Source organism: Sceloporus occidentalis, unplaced genomic scaffold (assembly GCF_023333645.1).
Source record: "Sceloporus occidentalis isolate IW3139 unplaced genomic scaffold, rSceOcc1.0.p SCAF_3, whole genome shotgun sequence".
NCBI classification, from domain to species: Eukaryota; Metazoa; Chordata; class Lepidosauria; order Squamata; family Phrynosomatidae; genus Sceloporus; species Sceloporus occidentalis.
In genome coordinates, this window is record NW_028316983.1 from 159,813,735 (window position 1) to 159,828,896 (window position 15,162).

At 39.4% G+C, this 15,162-nt stretch overlaps 1 protein-coding gene across 1 annotated transcript; it reads right to left on the reverse strand.

Annotated features, from left to right (window-relative positions):
• Positions 1-543: 543 nt before the first annotated feature.
• Positions 544-14,020, reverse strand: LOC149316997 (interferon regulatory factor 4-like). The gene is made up of 8 exons (XM_089518795.1): positions 13,844-14,020; positions 10,767-10,953; positions 9,795-9,883; positions 7,961-8,102; positions 7,512-7,619; positions 4,812-5,165; positions 3,488-3,600; positions 544-1,063 (listed from the first exon to the last, which is right to left on the reverse strand). Exons 1-8 carry the CDS (start codon positions 14,018-14,020, stop codon positions 920-922), a joined length of 1,314 nt encoding a protein of 437 aa, XP_089374921.1. The 3' UTR covers positions 544-919.
• Positions 14,021-15,162: the final 1,142 nt, after the last annotated feature.

A 15,162-nucleotide genomic window follows, 5' to 3' on the forward strand; every position in this document is an offset into this window, starting at 1 on the left:
TAAAGGGGTTCATAATCTATAACTGTATAGTTTCACTCAGAGGCTTTGTGTGTCCTATCGAAATCTGTGTCTCAGTCTTTGGTTACATTTTTAATATGCCTATTCAATCTTATAAATGTATGCCTAGAATCACATCCCACTGAGTTCCATAGGCTTTACCCCCAATAAGGATTGGGGTAAAGGTGTAAAGGATTGCAAGTGTTATGGAGTGCTTTGCTTACTTATTTTAAAATGAGATAAATGGTATATAATGGTATAAATAATATTATATGAAAATATTTATCCTAAAAATTATCTTGCTGGATCCTGAAGAGTCACACCTGTTTTCTAAACAGTATCAATAGCAACACAACAGCAACAACATATATTTTAAAAATGAGGAAAATATCAAGTGTTATACTTCCTATTTTTTAAAAAAACACACACATCTGTACACTGCAACATTAACTGAAGACTACTGAAACATCAAAATAGCATAGTTATAAAACTTTCAAAATAATTAAATTTCAATGAATTTTACGTATTTTTGAGTGCCATATATTATCATAAACTGCTGCCTCAATCTAGCAGTTTGAACCCTGAGATTTTTCATCAAATAAATAACTGAATCTGAAACGAGCTCAGATTGTCTACAAAACACTGTCCTCATTTAAGAACATGTAAACATATCAGATATTTTGTCAGTTTTCACACCTAAACTTGCGATCCGGCAATCCTCCAAAAATGCAGGGGTGTTGCAACCCATATCTATTGTACTGCATTCTCAGTTTGTCTGTATCCAGTCCTTGTGGATTTTCCAGCATTCACTTCCTAGGGAAAAAACAACTATTGATTTACATCCTTTAGTTGTGATCAAATAACTCCTCCAGCATGCCAAACGTTCACAATGACACGTCAAGTACCAGTGTTCATCGTGTGCTTATTCTTGAACAGCTGAATGGTGAATAGATCGGTGATAGTCTTCTGAACTGGTGACTTGTTCTGGAATATCATAGCCTCTTAGAAAAGGTCCAGTGTTTTGCTGTGCAAAGTAGTATAGGTGCCTCGCAAACATTGGTTCAACCTTAGTAACAAATAGAAAAGTTAGATATCTGGAAACTATTTCTAATTCATTCATATCAAGAGATGAGATGTTAGGAACAGGAAAACACATCATTACCTACCCAAACAGAAAGTAATAAAAATATTTTTCTATTCAAAGGAACTTGCTTAGAATTTTAAAACTGACTAGCACTTTCTTCTTTGAAGCATCAGTCCTATTTACTATGGACATAATCCCCACTGAAGTCCACAGGACCTACCTCTGAGTAAACATGCACAGGATTATCTGTAGCATATATATTTAAATTAAATGAATTTAATTAAATATATTTCTAATCATACAGCAGCCTAATACATTTCCAAGTACTTGGAAATCTTTACACATGTGTAATCAAATGCATCAGAATGTACATATAAACATAAACATGGATGAAAGCTTGTATGCATCTGGGCATAATGTTTCTCTGAAATGCACAGGACCTTATGTATTGTTAGCCATGAATGCTATCTAAAACATCTCTCAGTTTTAGATGGCCTTTCAACATACAAGGAGTTGCTGCATCAGGATTGCAAAGCCTTGCAGCCAGCTAATACTAGCACCAGAGAAAGAGAGAAAGAACGCAATTATAACAGCAGTATTGCAGTGTCACCTCTATGTATGAATTGCTTATTTGAGAAAAATGTTCTCAGTGGCAAGCATAGGTAAAAACTAACTTCTAAACAATCGGTGGAGAAAGAGCAGATTGCGTACCACATGTAGATACACTAACTGCCTTTTTACAGATCCTTGGTTCTTTCAGATCCCAAACCATCACTCCAAAATTAATTTTGTGGGTCCAAAATTGCCCCTCAAACAGCCACAAATACCCTTTGGAGTGGTGGTATAGGTTCAAACACACACACAGCCCACCCTGACTCCAAATTCCCCTCAAACCACAAAACTCAGTTGAAAACTGTCCAAAAAATCTGGATACTTCCAGGAATGATTTTCAGGCAATTTGGGGGCAGAGATCTGGAGCTGATGAAATTCTGTCCCCACCAACGACCAATGTCTAATTATTGCATATATTATACATTTAGGATTTTATAAAAGTAAAGAGTGAGGATTTTGCCATTAGCTTAAAACATGCCACAGAAATATGGAGCCATCATGGTGTAGTGGTTGCCGTGTTAGACTAGAACTCTGGGAGACAAGGGTTCAAACCCTCACTGTTAGTTATTTAATAGCATTACTACTGCTAAGGATAAGGATGAGAAGAGCTGCCTGCAAGTTTTTCTGCCTCATGTGCCTAATTAACATGGTTGACTCTGAGAGCTATGGATTTTCACTTGTGGTGGGGACACAATTTGCTGCTCTGCCCCAGGTAGCAAAATACGTTGGATCAGCACTGTCCTAATATAGGTATGTTATGTGACAAGCTACGAAGTCCCATATACAAATAATTCATATTTGACTTATTAGCAGTACTGAAATGAACTTTGATATCTGGTTTTATAAAATTTGAACTGTAAACTAAATATGAAGTCACAAACATTATTGTCTTAGATGTAGATACTGTAGATTTTCAGACAATTTAATTATTCCAGTTCCAGTTTTATTTGTCTACAGTGTGAATGATTCATAACTATTACTTTGTTGTTGTTATATTCTTTTTCATATTATGGCAATCCTAAGGCAACCTCTATCACAGAGTTTTATTGGCAAGATTTATTTAGTGGGAGATTTGCCATTGCCTTCTTCTGAGGATGAGATAGTGAACTTGCCCAAAGTCATCCAGTGAACTTCCATGTTAATCAGAGATTTCAGCACTCCAAGAATCCTAGTCTAAGGCCTGTTACAGACTGCCAAAATAAAGCTGCTTCGGGTCTCTTTGGAGGTATGCTATTTAAATGATGCATGGGTCCTAAGAGTCCGGAGGTTGTGCCAAAGCCACACTCCATTCCTAAGCACTGGAGTGCAGCTTTGGTGCAGCTTCCGGATTCTTAGGGTGCATGCATCATTTAAACAGCATACCTCCAAAGAGACCCGAAGCAGCTTTATTTTGGCAGTCTGTAACAGGCCTAAGACTCAAATCTCTCTGCCACACTTGCTCTCCTAGTTAAAGTTTACAGTTCATTTCAGTTCTGCAAATTAGTCTGCATCCACACTTCAGAAATAATGCCATTTGACAATGCTTTAACTGGCATGGGTCAATGGAATTCTGGAATTTGTAGTTTTGTCAGACATTTAGACAGCTCTGGTTCCACAACAAACTACCATTCCCACAATTCCATAGCATTGAGCCACTGCGGTTAAAGCATTACTTCTGCAATGGATATGCAGCCTTAGTCAATGTTTCAAACTTTTAAAAATGTATTCTACTAAGTAGTCACCCAAGATTTATATTTTCCTACAACCCCCTTATTATTTATTCTGTATTCAATAAAACAAACAATCTATACTTACATGGGCAGTAATTTGTTTTCTCTGCCTTTGTGGATCTGGAAACTCCTCTCCAAAACATAAGACGATCTGGAATCGAGGCAATGGCCGCCCATGGTGAGCAAATGCTTGTAGTTCTGGAAAGCCAACAGAAAATGATCAGGCTATCCTCAAATTACACACACACACAGAGCCTTTCTCCTAGGATAGTATCCAATAGTTAGCATGGAGAATCAGCCTAGATTACTGGGGCAGAAATTCCATGATAATGGGATGTTTACAAAAAGAAAATCTACCAAAGGGCTAGAAACATTGAGATACTGATCAAAACAATAGCTTTATGTCTTACTAGTTTGTTCTGTTCAGTTTATATACTATAATCTTTATATACTTCATCCGATCAGATTCCACTGTGGTGAACAACAATTTAAGGGTTAAAAGTATTTAAGATCTAATGTCAACAGACAAAAACCCCTCTAGTATCAAACAACCATAATCAAAAACTGCTTTTTTAAAAAGTTGAATTAGGATAAAGTGGAGCTGGCATTCCAGCAAGATCCAGTGGGGTAGCCTGATGGGAATCTCTTATAGCATGTATGAAAAAACAATTTATTGCTCCTCTCCTCCACACTTTTTTTTGAGGGGAGGGTGGTAAAAATATATTGAAATATAAAGATTTATACAATTTTATTTTGGGAACTGAAGGATCTCAAATATCCAGTTTTCAAAATGAAGTGGGGAACAAACCCACCAAAACATATATTTGAAATATTCAACTCCAGCATTTGAAGTCTGTTGTTTAGGATTGATCATCTTAGCCCCACTGAAATCAGCCCTAAAGTTGAAAAGTCTTAATAATAAAGTTATCTTCATAGCAAACAATCAGTTATGATCATTTATTTATGTCAAAAGATAAACATAGTGCACGGAACTAGAAACATAAGGGAGATGTGAGAATACAGATTAAATAATCTGTTACTAGGAGGACCATGTTAGCCCACAGTGTGACAACAGGTGATACACCATAAGTGTCACTCAAGAGAACTGTTAAAAATAAATTAGGTTACTCATTATCTACTTTGGTATCTCCAGTTGCTTTGGACTTCAGCTCCCAGAAGTTCCAGCCAGTAAGGCCAATAGCTAGGATTGTGGGAGTTAAAATACAAAACATTTAACAGCCACTTGTTTAGATTATATTCCATTGTATTTTATGGCAAAATAAACAGACTTGCTTGTACATCCGTCTCCCACTAACTTTCCCCTGACATTATTGCACACATTAAAGCTTTAACCACAAACTTTAGAAATAACAAAAATGAAATAATAACTCATCTTGGAAAAACATTACCTGATAAAAATTGCTGTGTATCAAAAAGTTTGCATGTTTGTTCTCTTTCCAGTTTGTTAGGCCTGTCACTGCAAAGAGCAAGAGGCCCATCCCAATAGATCCTGCTCTGACAGAGTCTCTTAGCATAAAGTCCATCAGGTGTCATCCAGAGTATTACTCCCCTTTCCAGGTGATTTAGCATTTTTTCAGTTGTTTTTCTCTGGCTATGATCTTCTGGGTAAGGGAACAGAACTTGATCTAGGCCACTGACTTCATAACTTTGGCCGTGCGATATCCTACAGCCCTCAGGACTTGTAGTTGTGACTTCTTTCACAAGCGTTTCATGGTAATATAAACAGATGTGCAATCGAAAATCTGAAAAAAAAACATTTTTGCAAAATTATGGTAATATTTGGCATTACACAGTTACACTCCATATAACATCTACAAACAGAGTGAGATGCATTGTGTTTTAATAGTGTGCAATCTATTCTTTCACAGCAGATTTAACAAGTACAGTGGACCCTTGTTATACGCTGGGGTTTGGTTCCAAAATCCCCCGTGGATAACAAAATCCATGAATGCTCAAGTCCCATTAAATATAATGACATAGTAAAATGGTGTCCCTTATAAAAAATGGAAAATCACGGTTTGATATTTGAAATTTATACTTTTTTTGAACATTTTCAAACCATGGATTCTTGAATCCATGTATAAAAAATCCATGTATAAGAAGAGCCGACTGTAAATGTGAGTCAGTTATTAATAGTATAATTCAATCCACATTTCTTGGATGTTTCTTCATGTCCAATAAATAGTATTCACAAATAAGTAAGCATAAAATTGCATCTCAGCTACAGTTCCTCATCGAACATAATCTACCCATCATGCAAATACACATTATAAAATGAATGATGTCACATAATAAGGTTAACTATTATTATGTCCTCCTATATCATAATGTCATAGGAGCAATATACTGCAATGTGTTCTATCAGATTATAAATCCCCCAATATTATTTATGTTGCTTTAAGAAACATGCTTCAGATTCACTTATTTATGAATGTAACAGCACTTGGCACAGACATGGCTTGTAATTTTAGACCGTGTTGCAGTAAAGTAGTTTATCAGGTGAGAGTTGCTACAGGAGTGGCCACATGATCTGGGAATTGTTACAGCCATAAATACTGCTACAGGGAACATGCCCTAAAATCCATGGAAGCTCTAAAACAATTTTTAATTATATTTTATTATATTACATTTTATTATCCAGCAGCAATCACCTTTTCCTTGATAAATGCCTGCTATGTGGAACAGGGCTGTTCAGGACTGGATAGTAGGTCATTTGAAAAGATTCACTGGGGGAAATATCTCTGTCACAATTAATATCTGGCATAGCAGATACTGCTAGATACAATGTTTAGTTATGGAGTAGCTGTCTTAGTTGACTGGAACACATATTGCCAAAGCAGCTGCTCCATGTCTTTTGAAGCAAAGAACAAACATTGACCACAATTTTGTTGGTGGACTACACTAGTTTTCATACTTTTTTCCAGGGCCATGCCACAAAAATGAGGGAAAGCAGCTGGTTCTAAGCAGCCTGTTTCTCCAGCATTTCACTTTTGTCACAGCATCCCTCCTGCAACCACTGCCTCCATCATCATAATTACACCTGTAGCCACATGAACAATTTTAAAGCAAAAAAAACAAAACACATACTTCGAAAACATGCTACTAAAAGTAAACATCTGTTGTTGTTATGTGTCTTAATTGACTCCAAGTTGTGGCAACACCTATCATAGTTTCCTTGGCAAGATATCTGCAGAGGATGTTCGCCGTTCCTCCAAGGCAAAAGAGTGATTTGCCCAAGGTCACCAGAAGGATTTCCAGGGCCAAGTGGGGATTTCAACCCTGGGATCCTGGAATCTTAGTCTAACACTTAGACCATTACATCACACTGACTCAAACAAATAAATAAATAAACTTAACCCTATGTTTCATGAGTATATGGCTATAATTCACTATCATTGTGCATTTGCTGTGGTGAATGGAAGCTGACAAGTAAGCACCAGTGATTATGCCCATTTATACAAGGCATAAGAAATGTGCTCAGACTGTGAACAGGTTTATTCAATACATTGACTGTTCAGTGCAGACAATCATCAAGTGATATTAGACAAGGTAAATTGGTCAGAAGTATTTAATATGCTGGCTAATTAAAACATTTTGCACAGTATCTTAATAGTCTCCCAACTAGAAAATTTCTATGATCTTCCAGGTCAGATTGCAGAAGAGGAGAAGGAAGGAAGGAAGGAAGGAAGTTCAAAATATCTAATCATCACTCATTTTATCTCAGATACCTATATTGATTTGTCAATATATTCCTACCTAGTTGAGCTTAAGCACTTGTGTATATTATAAAGTTGTGCACATTAACTGGGCATTATGCAAAATTCTTTATTCATGATGTCAGTTTATACATAACCTCTATAACTCATATAAATGCTCATGCTCTGAGATCATGGACATTCACCATTCAATTCATATTTCCTAAACCAAAACACATATATGGGGGGGAAGTGGGTGGACCACAATGTTAACAGAGTTTCAAAGTTATTCTCTCATTTGAGACTATGGAGTCTGAAGATTTCTCTGAAAAGTTATGAGATAATTCCCAAATGTTCATTGTTGATCAACCAAATATTGAATGGTTTACACACCTGACAATGGAAGAGCTTCACCAGACCTTATGCTTGGCTCTATTGGGATCCCAGGAACCTGAGACTCAGGTGGTGCACAAGCATAAAAGGTTCCAGTCACCTGACAACCTGTTTTTAACAAATAAAACTATTATTTTCACAATGCTGCAAAGCAGTCCAAAAACCCTAGATTTCCCTCCCCCTTCACACTGTAAACCATTTACCCAGTTTGATAAACTTGCTGTCCCTTTTCACCTTAATACCTTTTAATTAATTATTTGTGGGAAAGATTACAAATTCAAAACAACAGAACTGGAAAAAGGAGGTTCATGAGCTCAAAGGGTTGTGCAGAGTTGTGTCCTTTGCTAAAATGAATGAGGAAATCCATTATCCATAAATACATGCACAAACAACATTGGATAAGGAGCCATCCATGATTTTTCCCCATGGTTTAATTATGCTGGACTTACCATTCTGACATGCTGAACTTTGCCAGTGATGATTACGAGCTGCAAAAGGCACAGTTGCACACTGGTACGAAATATCCGAGTGTGATTGCTCTGGAACATATTCTCTCCAATTACGGTCATGAGTCATCATGTAGCCTGGCATCTGTACATTTTATCAAAGCATTACTTAATATTTCGGTTGTAGTACATTACAGACAGAATCAATGCACATGTATCTTTCTCCAACTAGATGTCATTCTCAGGCTTTCTAAATGCAGAGATCTCAAATAGTTCTACCTCTCTTTGGGTTTACTTCCCATCACTATTAATGAAGGCACATCAAATGTGTGATCTTATGCATACATACTGAATGCATAATAGGTCCCACTAATTCAGGAAATTGACTGCCAAGCAGATAGATGTTAGTTCTTGTCCTGATGCTCCCATATTACAATACCATCAGACTTAAGACAAAAGAAGTTATTCTTTCATAAAATGAGCGTGGAAACTGAGGCCCTTTGATGCCATGTGCTCTAACAGAAACAAGGACTTTGGACTCCTGAAATTCACCATTTGGCTTTGAGAACTGAAGCCCACCTTTTCCAGATACTGAAGTTTCATGTCTCTCTGAAAGACTGGATCTGGATTAACTTTGTCAAACGCTCATGAACTTGTGAAACTACGTTGCATTAAGCAGGTGGCTCTCCAAAGTATTAGCTACATTGCATTACCTACCTTTCATTTGCAGTGGCTCTCCAGAGTCTCATGACCCTACAACCATAGACTCTTAAAGATGCCAGTGAAGCTATGCACACACCAAAACCCAAAGTGGCACTGGTGCTACAGCATCAACATGATAGGATTTATCATATATACTTGACTATAAGTTGACCTCATGTATAAGTCGAGGGCAGGTTTGGGGGCCAAAATTATGGCTTTTGATATGACCCATGGATAAGTCAAGGGTCATGTAATGAAGAATGTAAAGGACAAAGCAAAGGAAAATAATGCCAAAGAACTTACACAATTTCAGCAGGGATAACTATTTGTGCTCGTACTAAAGGCTGGATGGATGAGAGAGTAGAAGGGGACCAGAGCTTCCAGGGAAGATTAAACTCTTGCCTTTCACCAGGGGATGGTTGTGTGTGTGTGTGTGTGTGTGTGTGTGTGTGTGTGTGTGTGATTTAAAGTACAGTACTTACATTGACCTGTAGATAAGTCAACTCAGGTTTTTGGGGTCAATTTTTAAACCTAAATTTCTAGACTTATACATGGGTATATACAGTACTTTCATTACCCTTACTCCTACACCCTACAGCTTCCTGAAAGCCAGCCCCAGAGGCCTGACCCGCTGATAAGGATAGGGGGAGTAAATCCCCCTCCTGGTTCTACTGGATTTTGCTGTTCTACCAGCAGAGGTCAAGTACTGGATCCTGCCCACAAAGCATTTGATTTTACCATTGAACTACAGACTTCTCTCTAAATATTTTGGAGCTATGTAGCATAGGATTGCTTTGGTGATGGCTGTGTGTATGCAACTGATAAAATTATACCAATCTGATGTTCTTTTTAAAATAAAATTCAAATATCTAGTTACAAGAGATTGTCAAATAAATATGCTTTGGGTTATAGTATTGGGTTATAACATGCTACTTCTCAATATCAGCATGGATGCTTCCTGCAAAATTTCTGATCACAGGAGCATAGATGAACTCTTTGAGGAACATTCCCTAATTTGTGTTTGTACTTTCTTTGCTATTGGCCTTTAAATCTTGCTGTGAATCAAGGCATGAAGGAACTGCAACATCTATAAATTTCCAGCCTTTGGTACATAAAACAAATGAATGGCCTTTACCTGAGGCTGTAGTGCAGAGTATGATGAATTCATGGTGTAGGCATTGTTCATAATCATCTGTGGCTCTTCCATACTAAGCTGCTTTGTTCCTGTTCACAGGTAGACAAACCAGGATAATTTTTAAAAATCATGGGGAAAGGAGTAGCATGTGTATAAAAATGTCATCCTTAAGTGTTAACTCCTACTTATAAAATGTTACATACTATTTCACAACCATGAAACCCATCTGCATATTTTACAGAGAAGAAACTTAAAATTTCCTCATTTGAAAAGAATCTGTAAACAGAATTTTATATAAAATACACTTCCAAATCACATAATTTGTTTACAAAATTGTTCTAATAAGATAGTTTAGTTACAAAATTTGGCAAAACCTCCTCATTTAAAAAAAAATCTAGAAATCCTATTCACCTGTGAGGAGGGAGTGAGGTGCTTGCTAACTCCACCTGCACCACAGAAACTGAAGGGTTCTCAATTGCATGGGGATCCTGCAGGCTCCCTTTGGAAATGTTCATCTTAAATACATTGAGATTTGGGGTGGATTAGGGTGGGGATGCTTTAGGAATTGGCCCCCAGGAAGCAGGCAGAGGGAGCAGAGAGAGCAGGTATATCTGTCCTCTTCCTCTTATGCAATTGGAACATTAGGGGAACAACAGAATAAGGTTGTAAGTGTTTACTTTTATTGTGGCACCAGAGCTCTTTGACAGAGAAGGCTAAATGTCCCACAAAACTACAGTTCCTGGAATTCCCTAGCATTGAGCCAGGGCAGTTAAAGCAGTCTCAAACTGGATTATTTCTGCAGTGTGTTTTGGATCTGTGTCATTATAGCCTTGTATAAATGAAAGGTGATTTAAAAAAAACCCCTACAAAGTGCAATTAGTTTGGGGGGGAATTATTCTTTCTTTTATCCTCCTTCTTTTCCTACACTATCATAATAAATGGTATTGTTCTGCATAATTGGGATAGACCTACCCTTTTTTGCTCCTTCTGGTACTATTCTGTACACTTTATATGGATCTGATATATCCAGCTGGCTTCTTTCAACCAGTTCTTCAAAGTCATTGCTCTTGTTCAAAGCACACCGTAGCCGTGTCTTCCAAGTCGGAGGATCTGGTTTATCAATGCCTTCTCTGAACTTTCCTTTAAACAGAGCCCAAGCCTAAAAGTATTGGTAGTGGTTAATCAAAGACAAACAAAAATCTCTAAATACAAACAGATTTTGGAACATATTTACAGCAATGTAATAAATGATGCAATAGTAAGTATATTTATTATAGACAACTCTTTTTGCTGAAAAATTGCTGGATTTTCTACTAGCACTAAAGGATTTACACTTTTCTAATAATAGTTCAGCTTGAAAACTAATTACAGCACAACAGTATGCAACAGAAATAAAAGGTAGATACAGCTCCAAGATTTATAATAGCTACTTCCATTCCACAAGAAATATACAGCTAGGTGGTGTGTTCTTTTAAAAAGCTACATGCTCTCTCATTCACTTCATTACAATACAGAGTAGCCACAATATGTTTTAAATCGAGTTGTCAGGTCCCAACCTTTTTTATTTTTAAACAGGGTTACAGATTTCATGCGGTCACTAGTACCTCTTCTATCTATCTTGGACGCTTGTTGAGGATGGCAATGGAAAGTGGCATCACTACAGTTGGCATTACCGGGTATGGTAACTCATGGTGTCACCCGCCCCCATTGACTTCCTTCCATACCACATCCTACAAAACCCTTAGGAATGTTTTCGTACTCATAAATAATAATTCCTGTATGTCACTGAATGTAATGGCCATAGTTGTGACATAAACAACTAGCAAAATTAAGCTTATATTTTAAAATTACAATTACAGCCTAAATGTACATTGTTTCATGTGGTTAAAATGAAAGTTGGCAAGATGTGATTTTTAAAAAGAAGAATTAAAAATAATTCATTTAAAAAAGAAACCTAAGGGCTCTCCTTTCTCTTCCCACTGAGCATCACCCTCCTCACACCATCAATTCCACTGAGCTCCAGCATTTCAAAGGGATGCAGGCAAACACCACAGCCAGTTTCTAACAAAAGGCGCATGTTTGGGAAGCACTGGTATCACACACACACACACACACACACACCTCCATTACGAAGCCACTGCATCCTTCCTATCTGATACTGCATTTTGGTAACAAAATGATACCAGCTAACAAAAACAGAGTCCAGTCAAGTCACTGGAATGTCCAGTTAGTGTTTTAATGGGGAAAAAAATGGGCATTTACTATAAAATAAATGGTGCAACATGAACTCTGTGTGAAAGGTTCACTTGTTTTGAATGTTATTTAATGTTCTTCCTGTAGTCAAAAACTGAGGGCTGATCTACATCATAGAAATAATGCCGTTCGGCACCACTTTAAATTTTGTAGCATCATACTATGGGATTTTGGGATTTGTAGTTTTACAAGGCCTTTAGCCTTCTGTGCCAAAACATGCGCCTGCCTCATAAAATTACAGGCCTTGAGGATGGAGCCTTGGCAGTTAAAGTGCTGCCAAAGTGCATTATTTCTATACTACAGATGTATCCCAAGAGGGGCAGGAACGTGCCGTACGGATTTCGCCAGCAATGTAAGCAGTTCCTTTTTTCAAAAAACAAAGTTACTGTTAAAGTAATTAGCTTTGCTCATTCTAGCAGAAACTGAACAGTGTTGCTCTAGGAAATGTTTCTTCTTAGCAACAAATAAAGGAGTTATGGTACTTGCAAAAGCTAATGATGAAGCCTGCAGTTTTGTTCAAAACATAAGTACCACCGATATCTATTGGATGTAAGCAAGGGTGTAACTATGAGCGGGGCTGCCGTCCTAATGAACCAAGCCTTGGGGCAGTTAATAAAATAAGGAAAAGGAAATTATTCAACATGGAAGAAGTCTTCCAAGTGTGACAGGAAAGCAACTTGGATGGTGTTTTAATTCAAGATACCAGTTGGGTAGAGAAGGCAGGAGTGTTTCTCCAGTAATTTAAGTGATCTTTCACTTAAGGAAGAGGTGCCCTGGGATAAAAAACAACAACAACAACGCTTCTTAATCTCATTCTCCAACAAGTCAGAAGGATATATGTTTAATGAGGTTCACTTTTGCTCCAAGCCACCTCTTGAGGATCTTCGATCTTCTTCTACCAACGAATGCATTGTTAAGCATGATTGTTTGAACCCTTCATAGTTTTGCTACTTTTGAGAGCCACCACTTTGCTCACCTTGGTTATCCCATTAAGAATGGAGCATATATATGAATTGTTTGGAAAAATATATCAGTTTGTCCTCACTTCAGACAGAAGGAAAAAGAAGAGAATGGAGAGAGTGGGTGAAAAGGTGAGACTCTCTTGCGAGATTCAAATACTAGAATACTCATTGGCATCCTCTATTTCTCAGTACTACCTTCCTTCAGATCATTATAAAAGCAACAATAACAACAACTCTGTGTACATGCAGTTCACCCTGGGACATGATTAAGTGCATGAACTATGAAATGGGTTCTGTTTCAGATTGCAAGTCACCATGCAAAGAACAGGCGCATGTAATTCAGACCTTGTGCCTGAAAATTATGGTTGGATTATGGAATCGTAGAGTTGGAAGAGACCGCAAGGGCCATCCAGTCCAATCCCCTGCCATGCAGGAACTCTCAGTCAAAGCATCCCTGACAGATGGCCATCCAGCCTCTGTTTAAAAACGTCTAAGGAAGGAGATTCAACTCCCTCAGAGTGTGGTGGAGTCTCCTTCCTTGGAGGTCTTTAAACAGAGGCTGGATGGCCATCTGTCGGGGATGCTTTGATTTGGATTTCCTGCATGGCAGAATGGGGTTGGACTGGATGGCCCTTGGGGTCTCTTCCAATGTTATGATTCTATAACCCAACCATAATTTTCAGGCACAAACTCTGAACTTTTGCTACTGTCATGAACAATCGCTGTGTGAAAACTACATGAGGCTTGCCTCTCCCTTTTGCCATGCCAGCTGTAAGGACACAGGACCCACACATACAAAAGGAAAAGGCAGAGCCACGCTGCCAGCGTCTGTACCTTGAAGAGCGCGGCGTCCTCCTCGCGGTTGTAGTCCTGCTTGCCCGCATGCTTCCAAGGGATGCGGAAGATGCTCTTCTCCTCGTTCTCCCAGACCAGCCCCGGGTACTTGTTGCTGTCGATCTGCTCGATCAGCCACTGGCGGAGCTTCCCGTTGCCGCAGCTGGCGGAGCTCATGCCGAGGAGGGCCCGGGGGGCGGCGGAGGGGCTCCCGCCTTCCAAGCTCAGGCCACTCGCCCTGCAGAAAGAAAGAAGGAAGGAAGGAAGGAAGGAAGGAAGAGAGGGAGGGAGGGAGGGGGAGGGAGGGAGGGAGAGAGGGAGAAGGAAGGAAGGAAGAGAGAGGAGGGAGGGAGGGAGGGAGGAAGGAAGGGAGGAAGGAAGGAAGGAAGGAAGGAAGGAAAGAAGGAAGGAAAGAAAGAAAGAAAGAAAGAAAGAAAGAAAGAAGAAGAAAGAAAAGAGGGAGGGAGGGAGGAAAGAAGGAAGGAAGGAAGGAAAGAAAGAAAGAAAGAAAGAAAGAAAGAAAGAAAGAAAAGAGGGAGGGAGGGAGGGAGGAAAGAAGGAAGGAAGGAAGGAAGGAAGGAAGGAAGGAAGGAAGAGAGGGAGGGAGGGAGGGAGGGAGGGAGGGAGGGAGGGAGAGAGGGAGAAGGAAGGAAGGAAGAGATAGGAGGGAGGGAGGGAGGGAGGGAGGGAGGGAGGGAGGGAGGAAAGAAGGAAGGAAAGAAAGAAAGAAAGAAAGAAAGAAAGAAAGAAAAGAGGGAGGGAGGGAAGAATAGAGGGAGGGAGGAGGGAAAGAGGAAGGAAGGAGGGAGGGAGAGAGATAGGAGACATCGTGAGCTTCCCACGTGTAAGGCAGCATCCCCACGCGCAACAGCACCCGTGTCAGGCAGACCCCTCTCTTCGGAGCATCCTTTTCCAGGTCCAGTCCCAGACCAAAAAAAAAAAAGAGAGAGACCCCAATGCCCCGGTTGGCGGGCCTTATCCCCCTCCTTCCCACATCCAGCCCCCTTGGTCGACTTCAAAGCTATAGCCCTGTTAGTCTGTGGACTCAGTAGCTAGAGAGCTCTTGGAGCCCCCGGAGGGCCAGAGCACACTGCAGAAATCATCCCCCTCCAGACTGCTGAAACTGCCCTGGCTCAGTGCTACTATCAGGGAATCCTAGGAATTGCACTTTGTTGTGGGACCAGAATCCTCTGACAGAGAAGGCTCTATCTGTCTCACTGAGACTCCTTAGCACTGAGCCAGGGCAGTTAAACCGCTCCCAAACGGGATTATTGCTGCAGTGTGTCTGGGAGCTTCCTTACAAGGCTGCTCTTGATCTC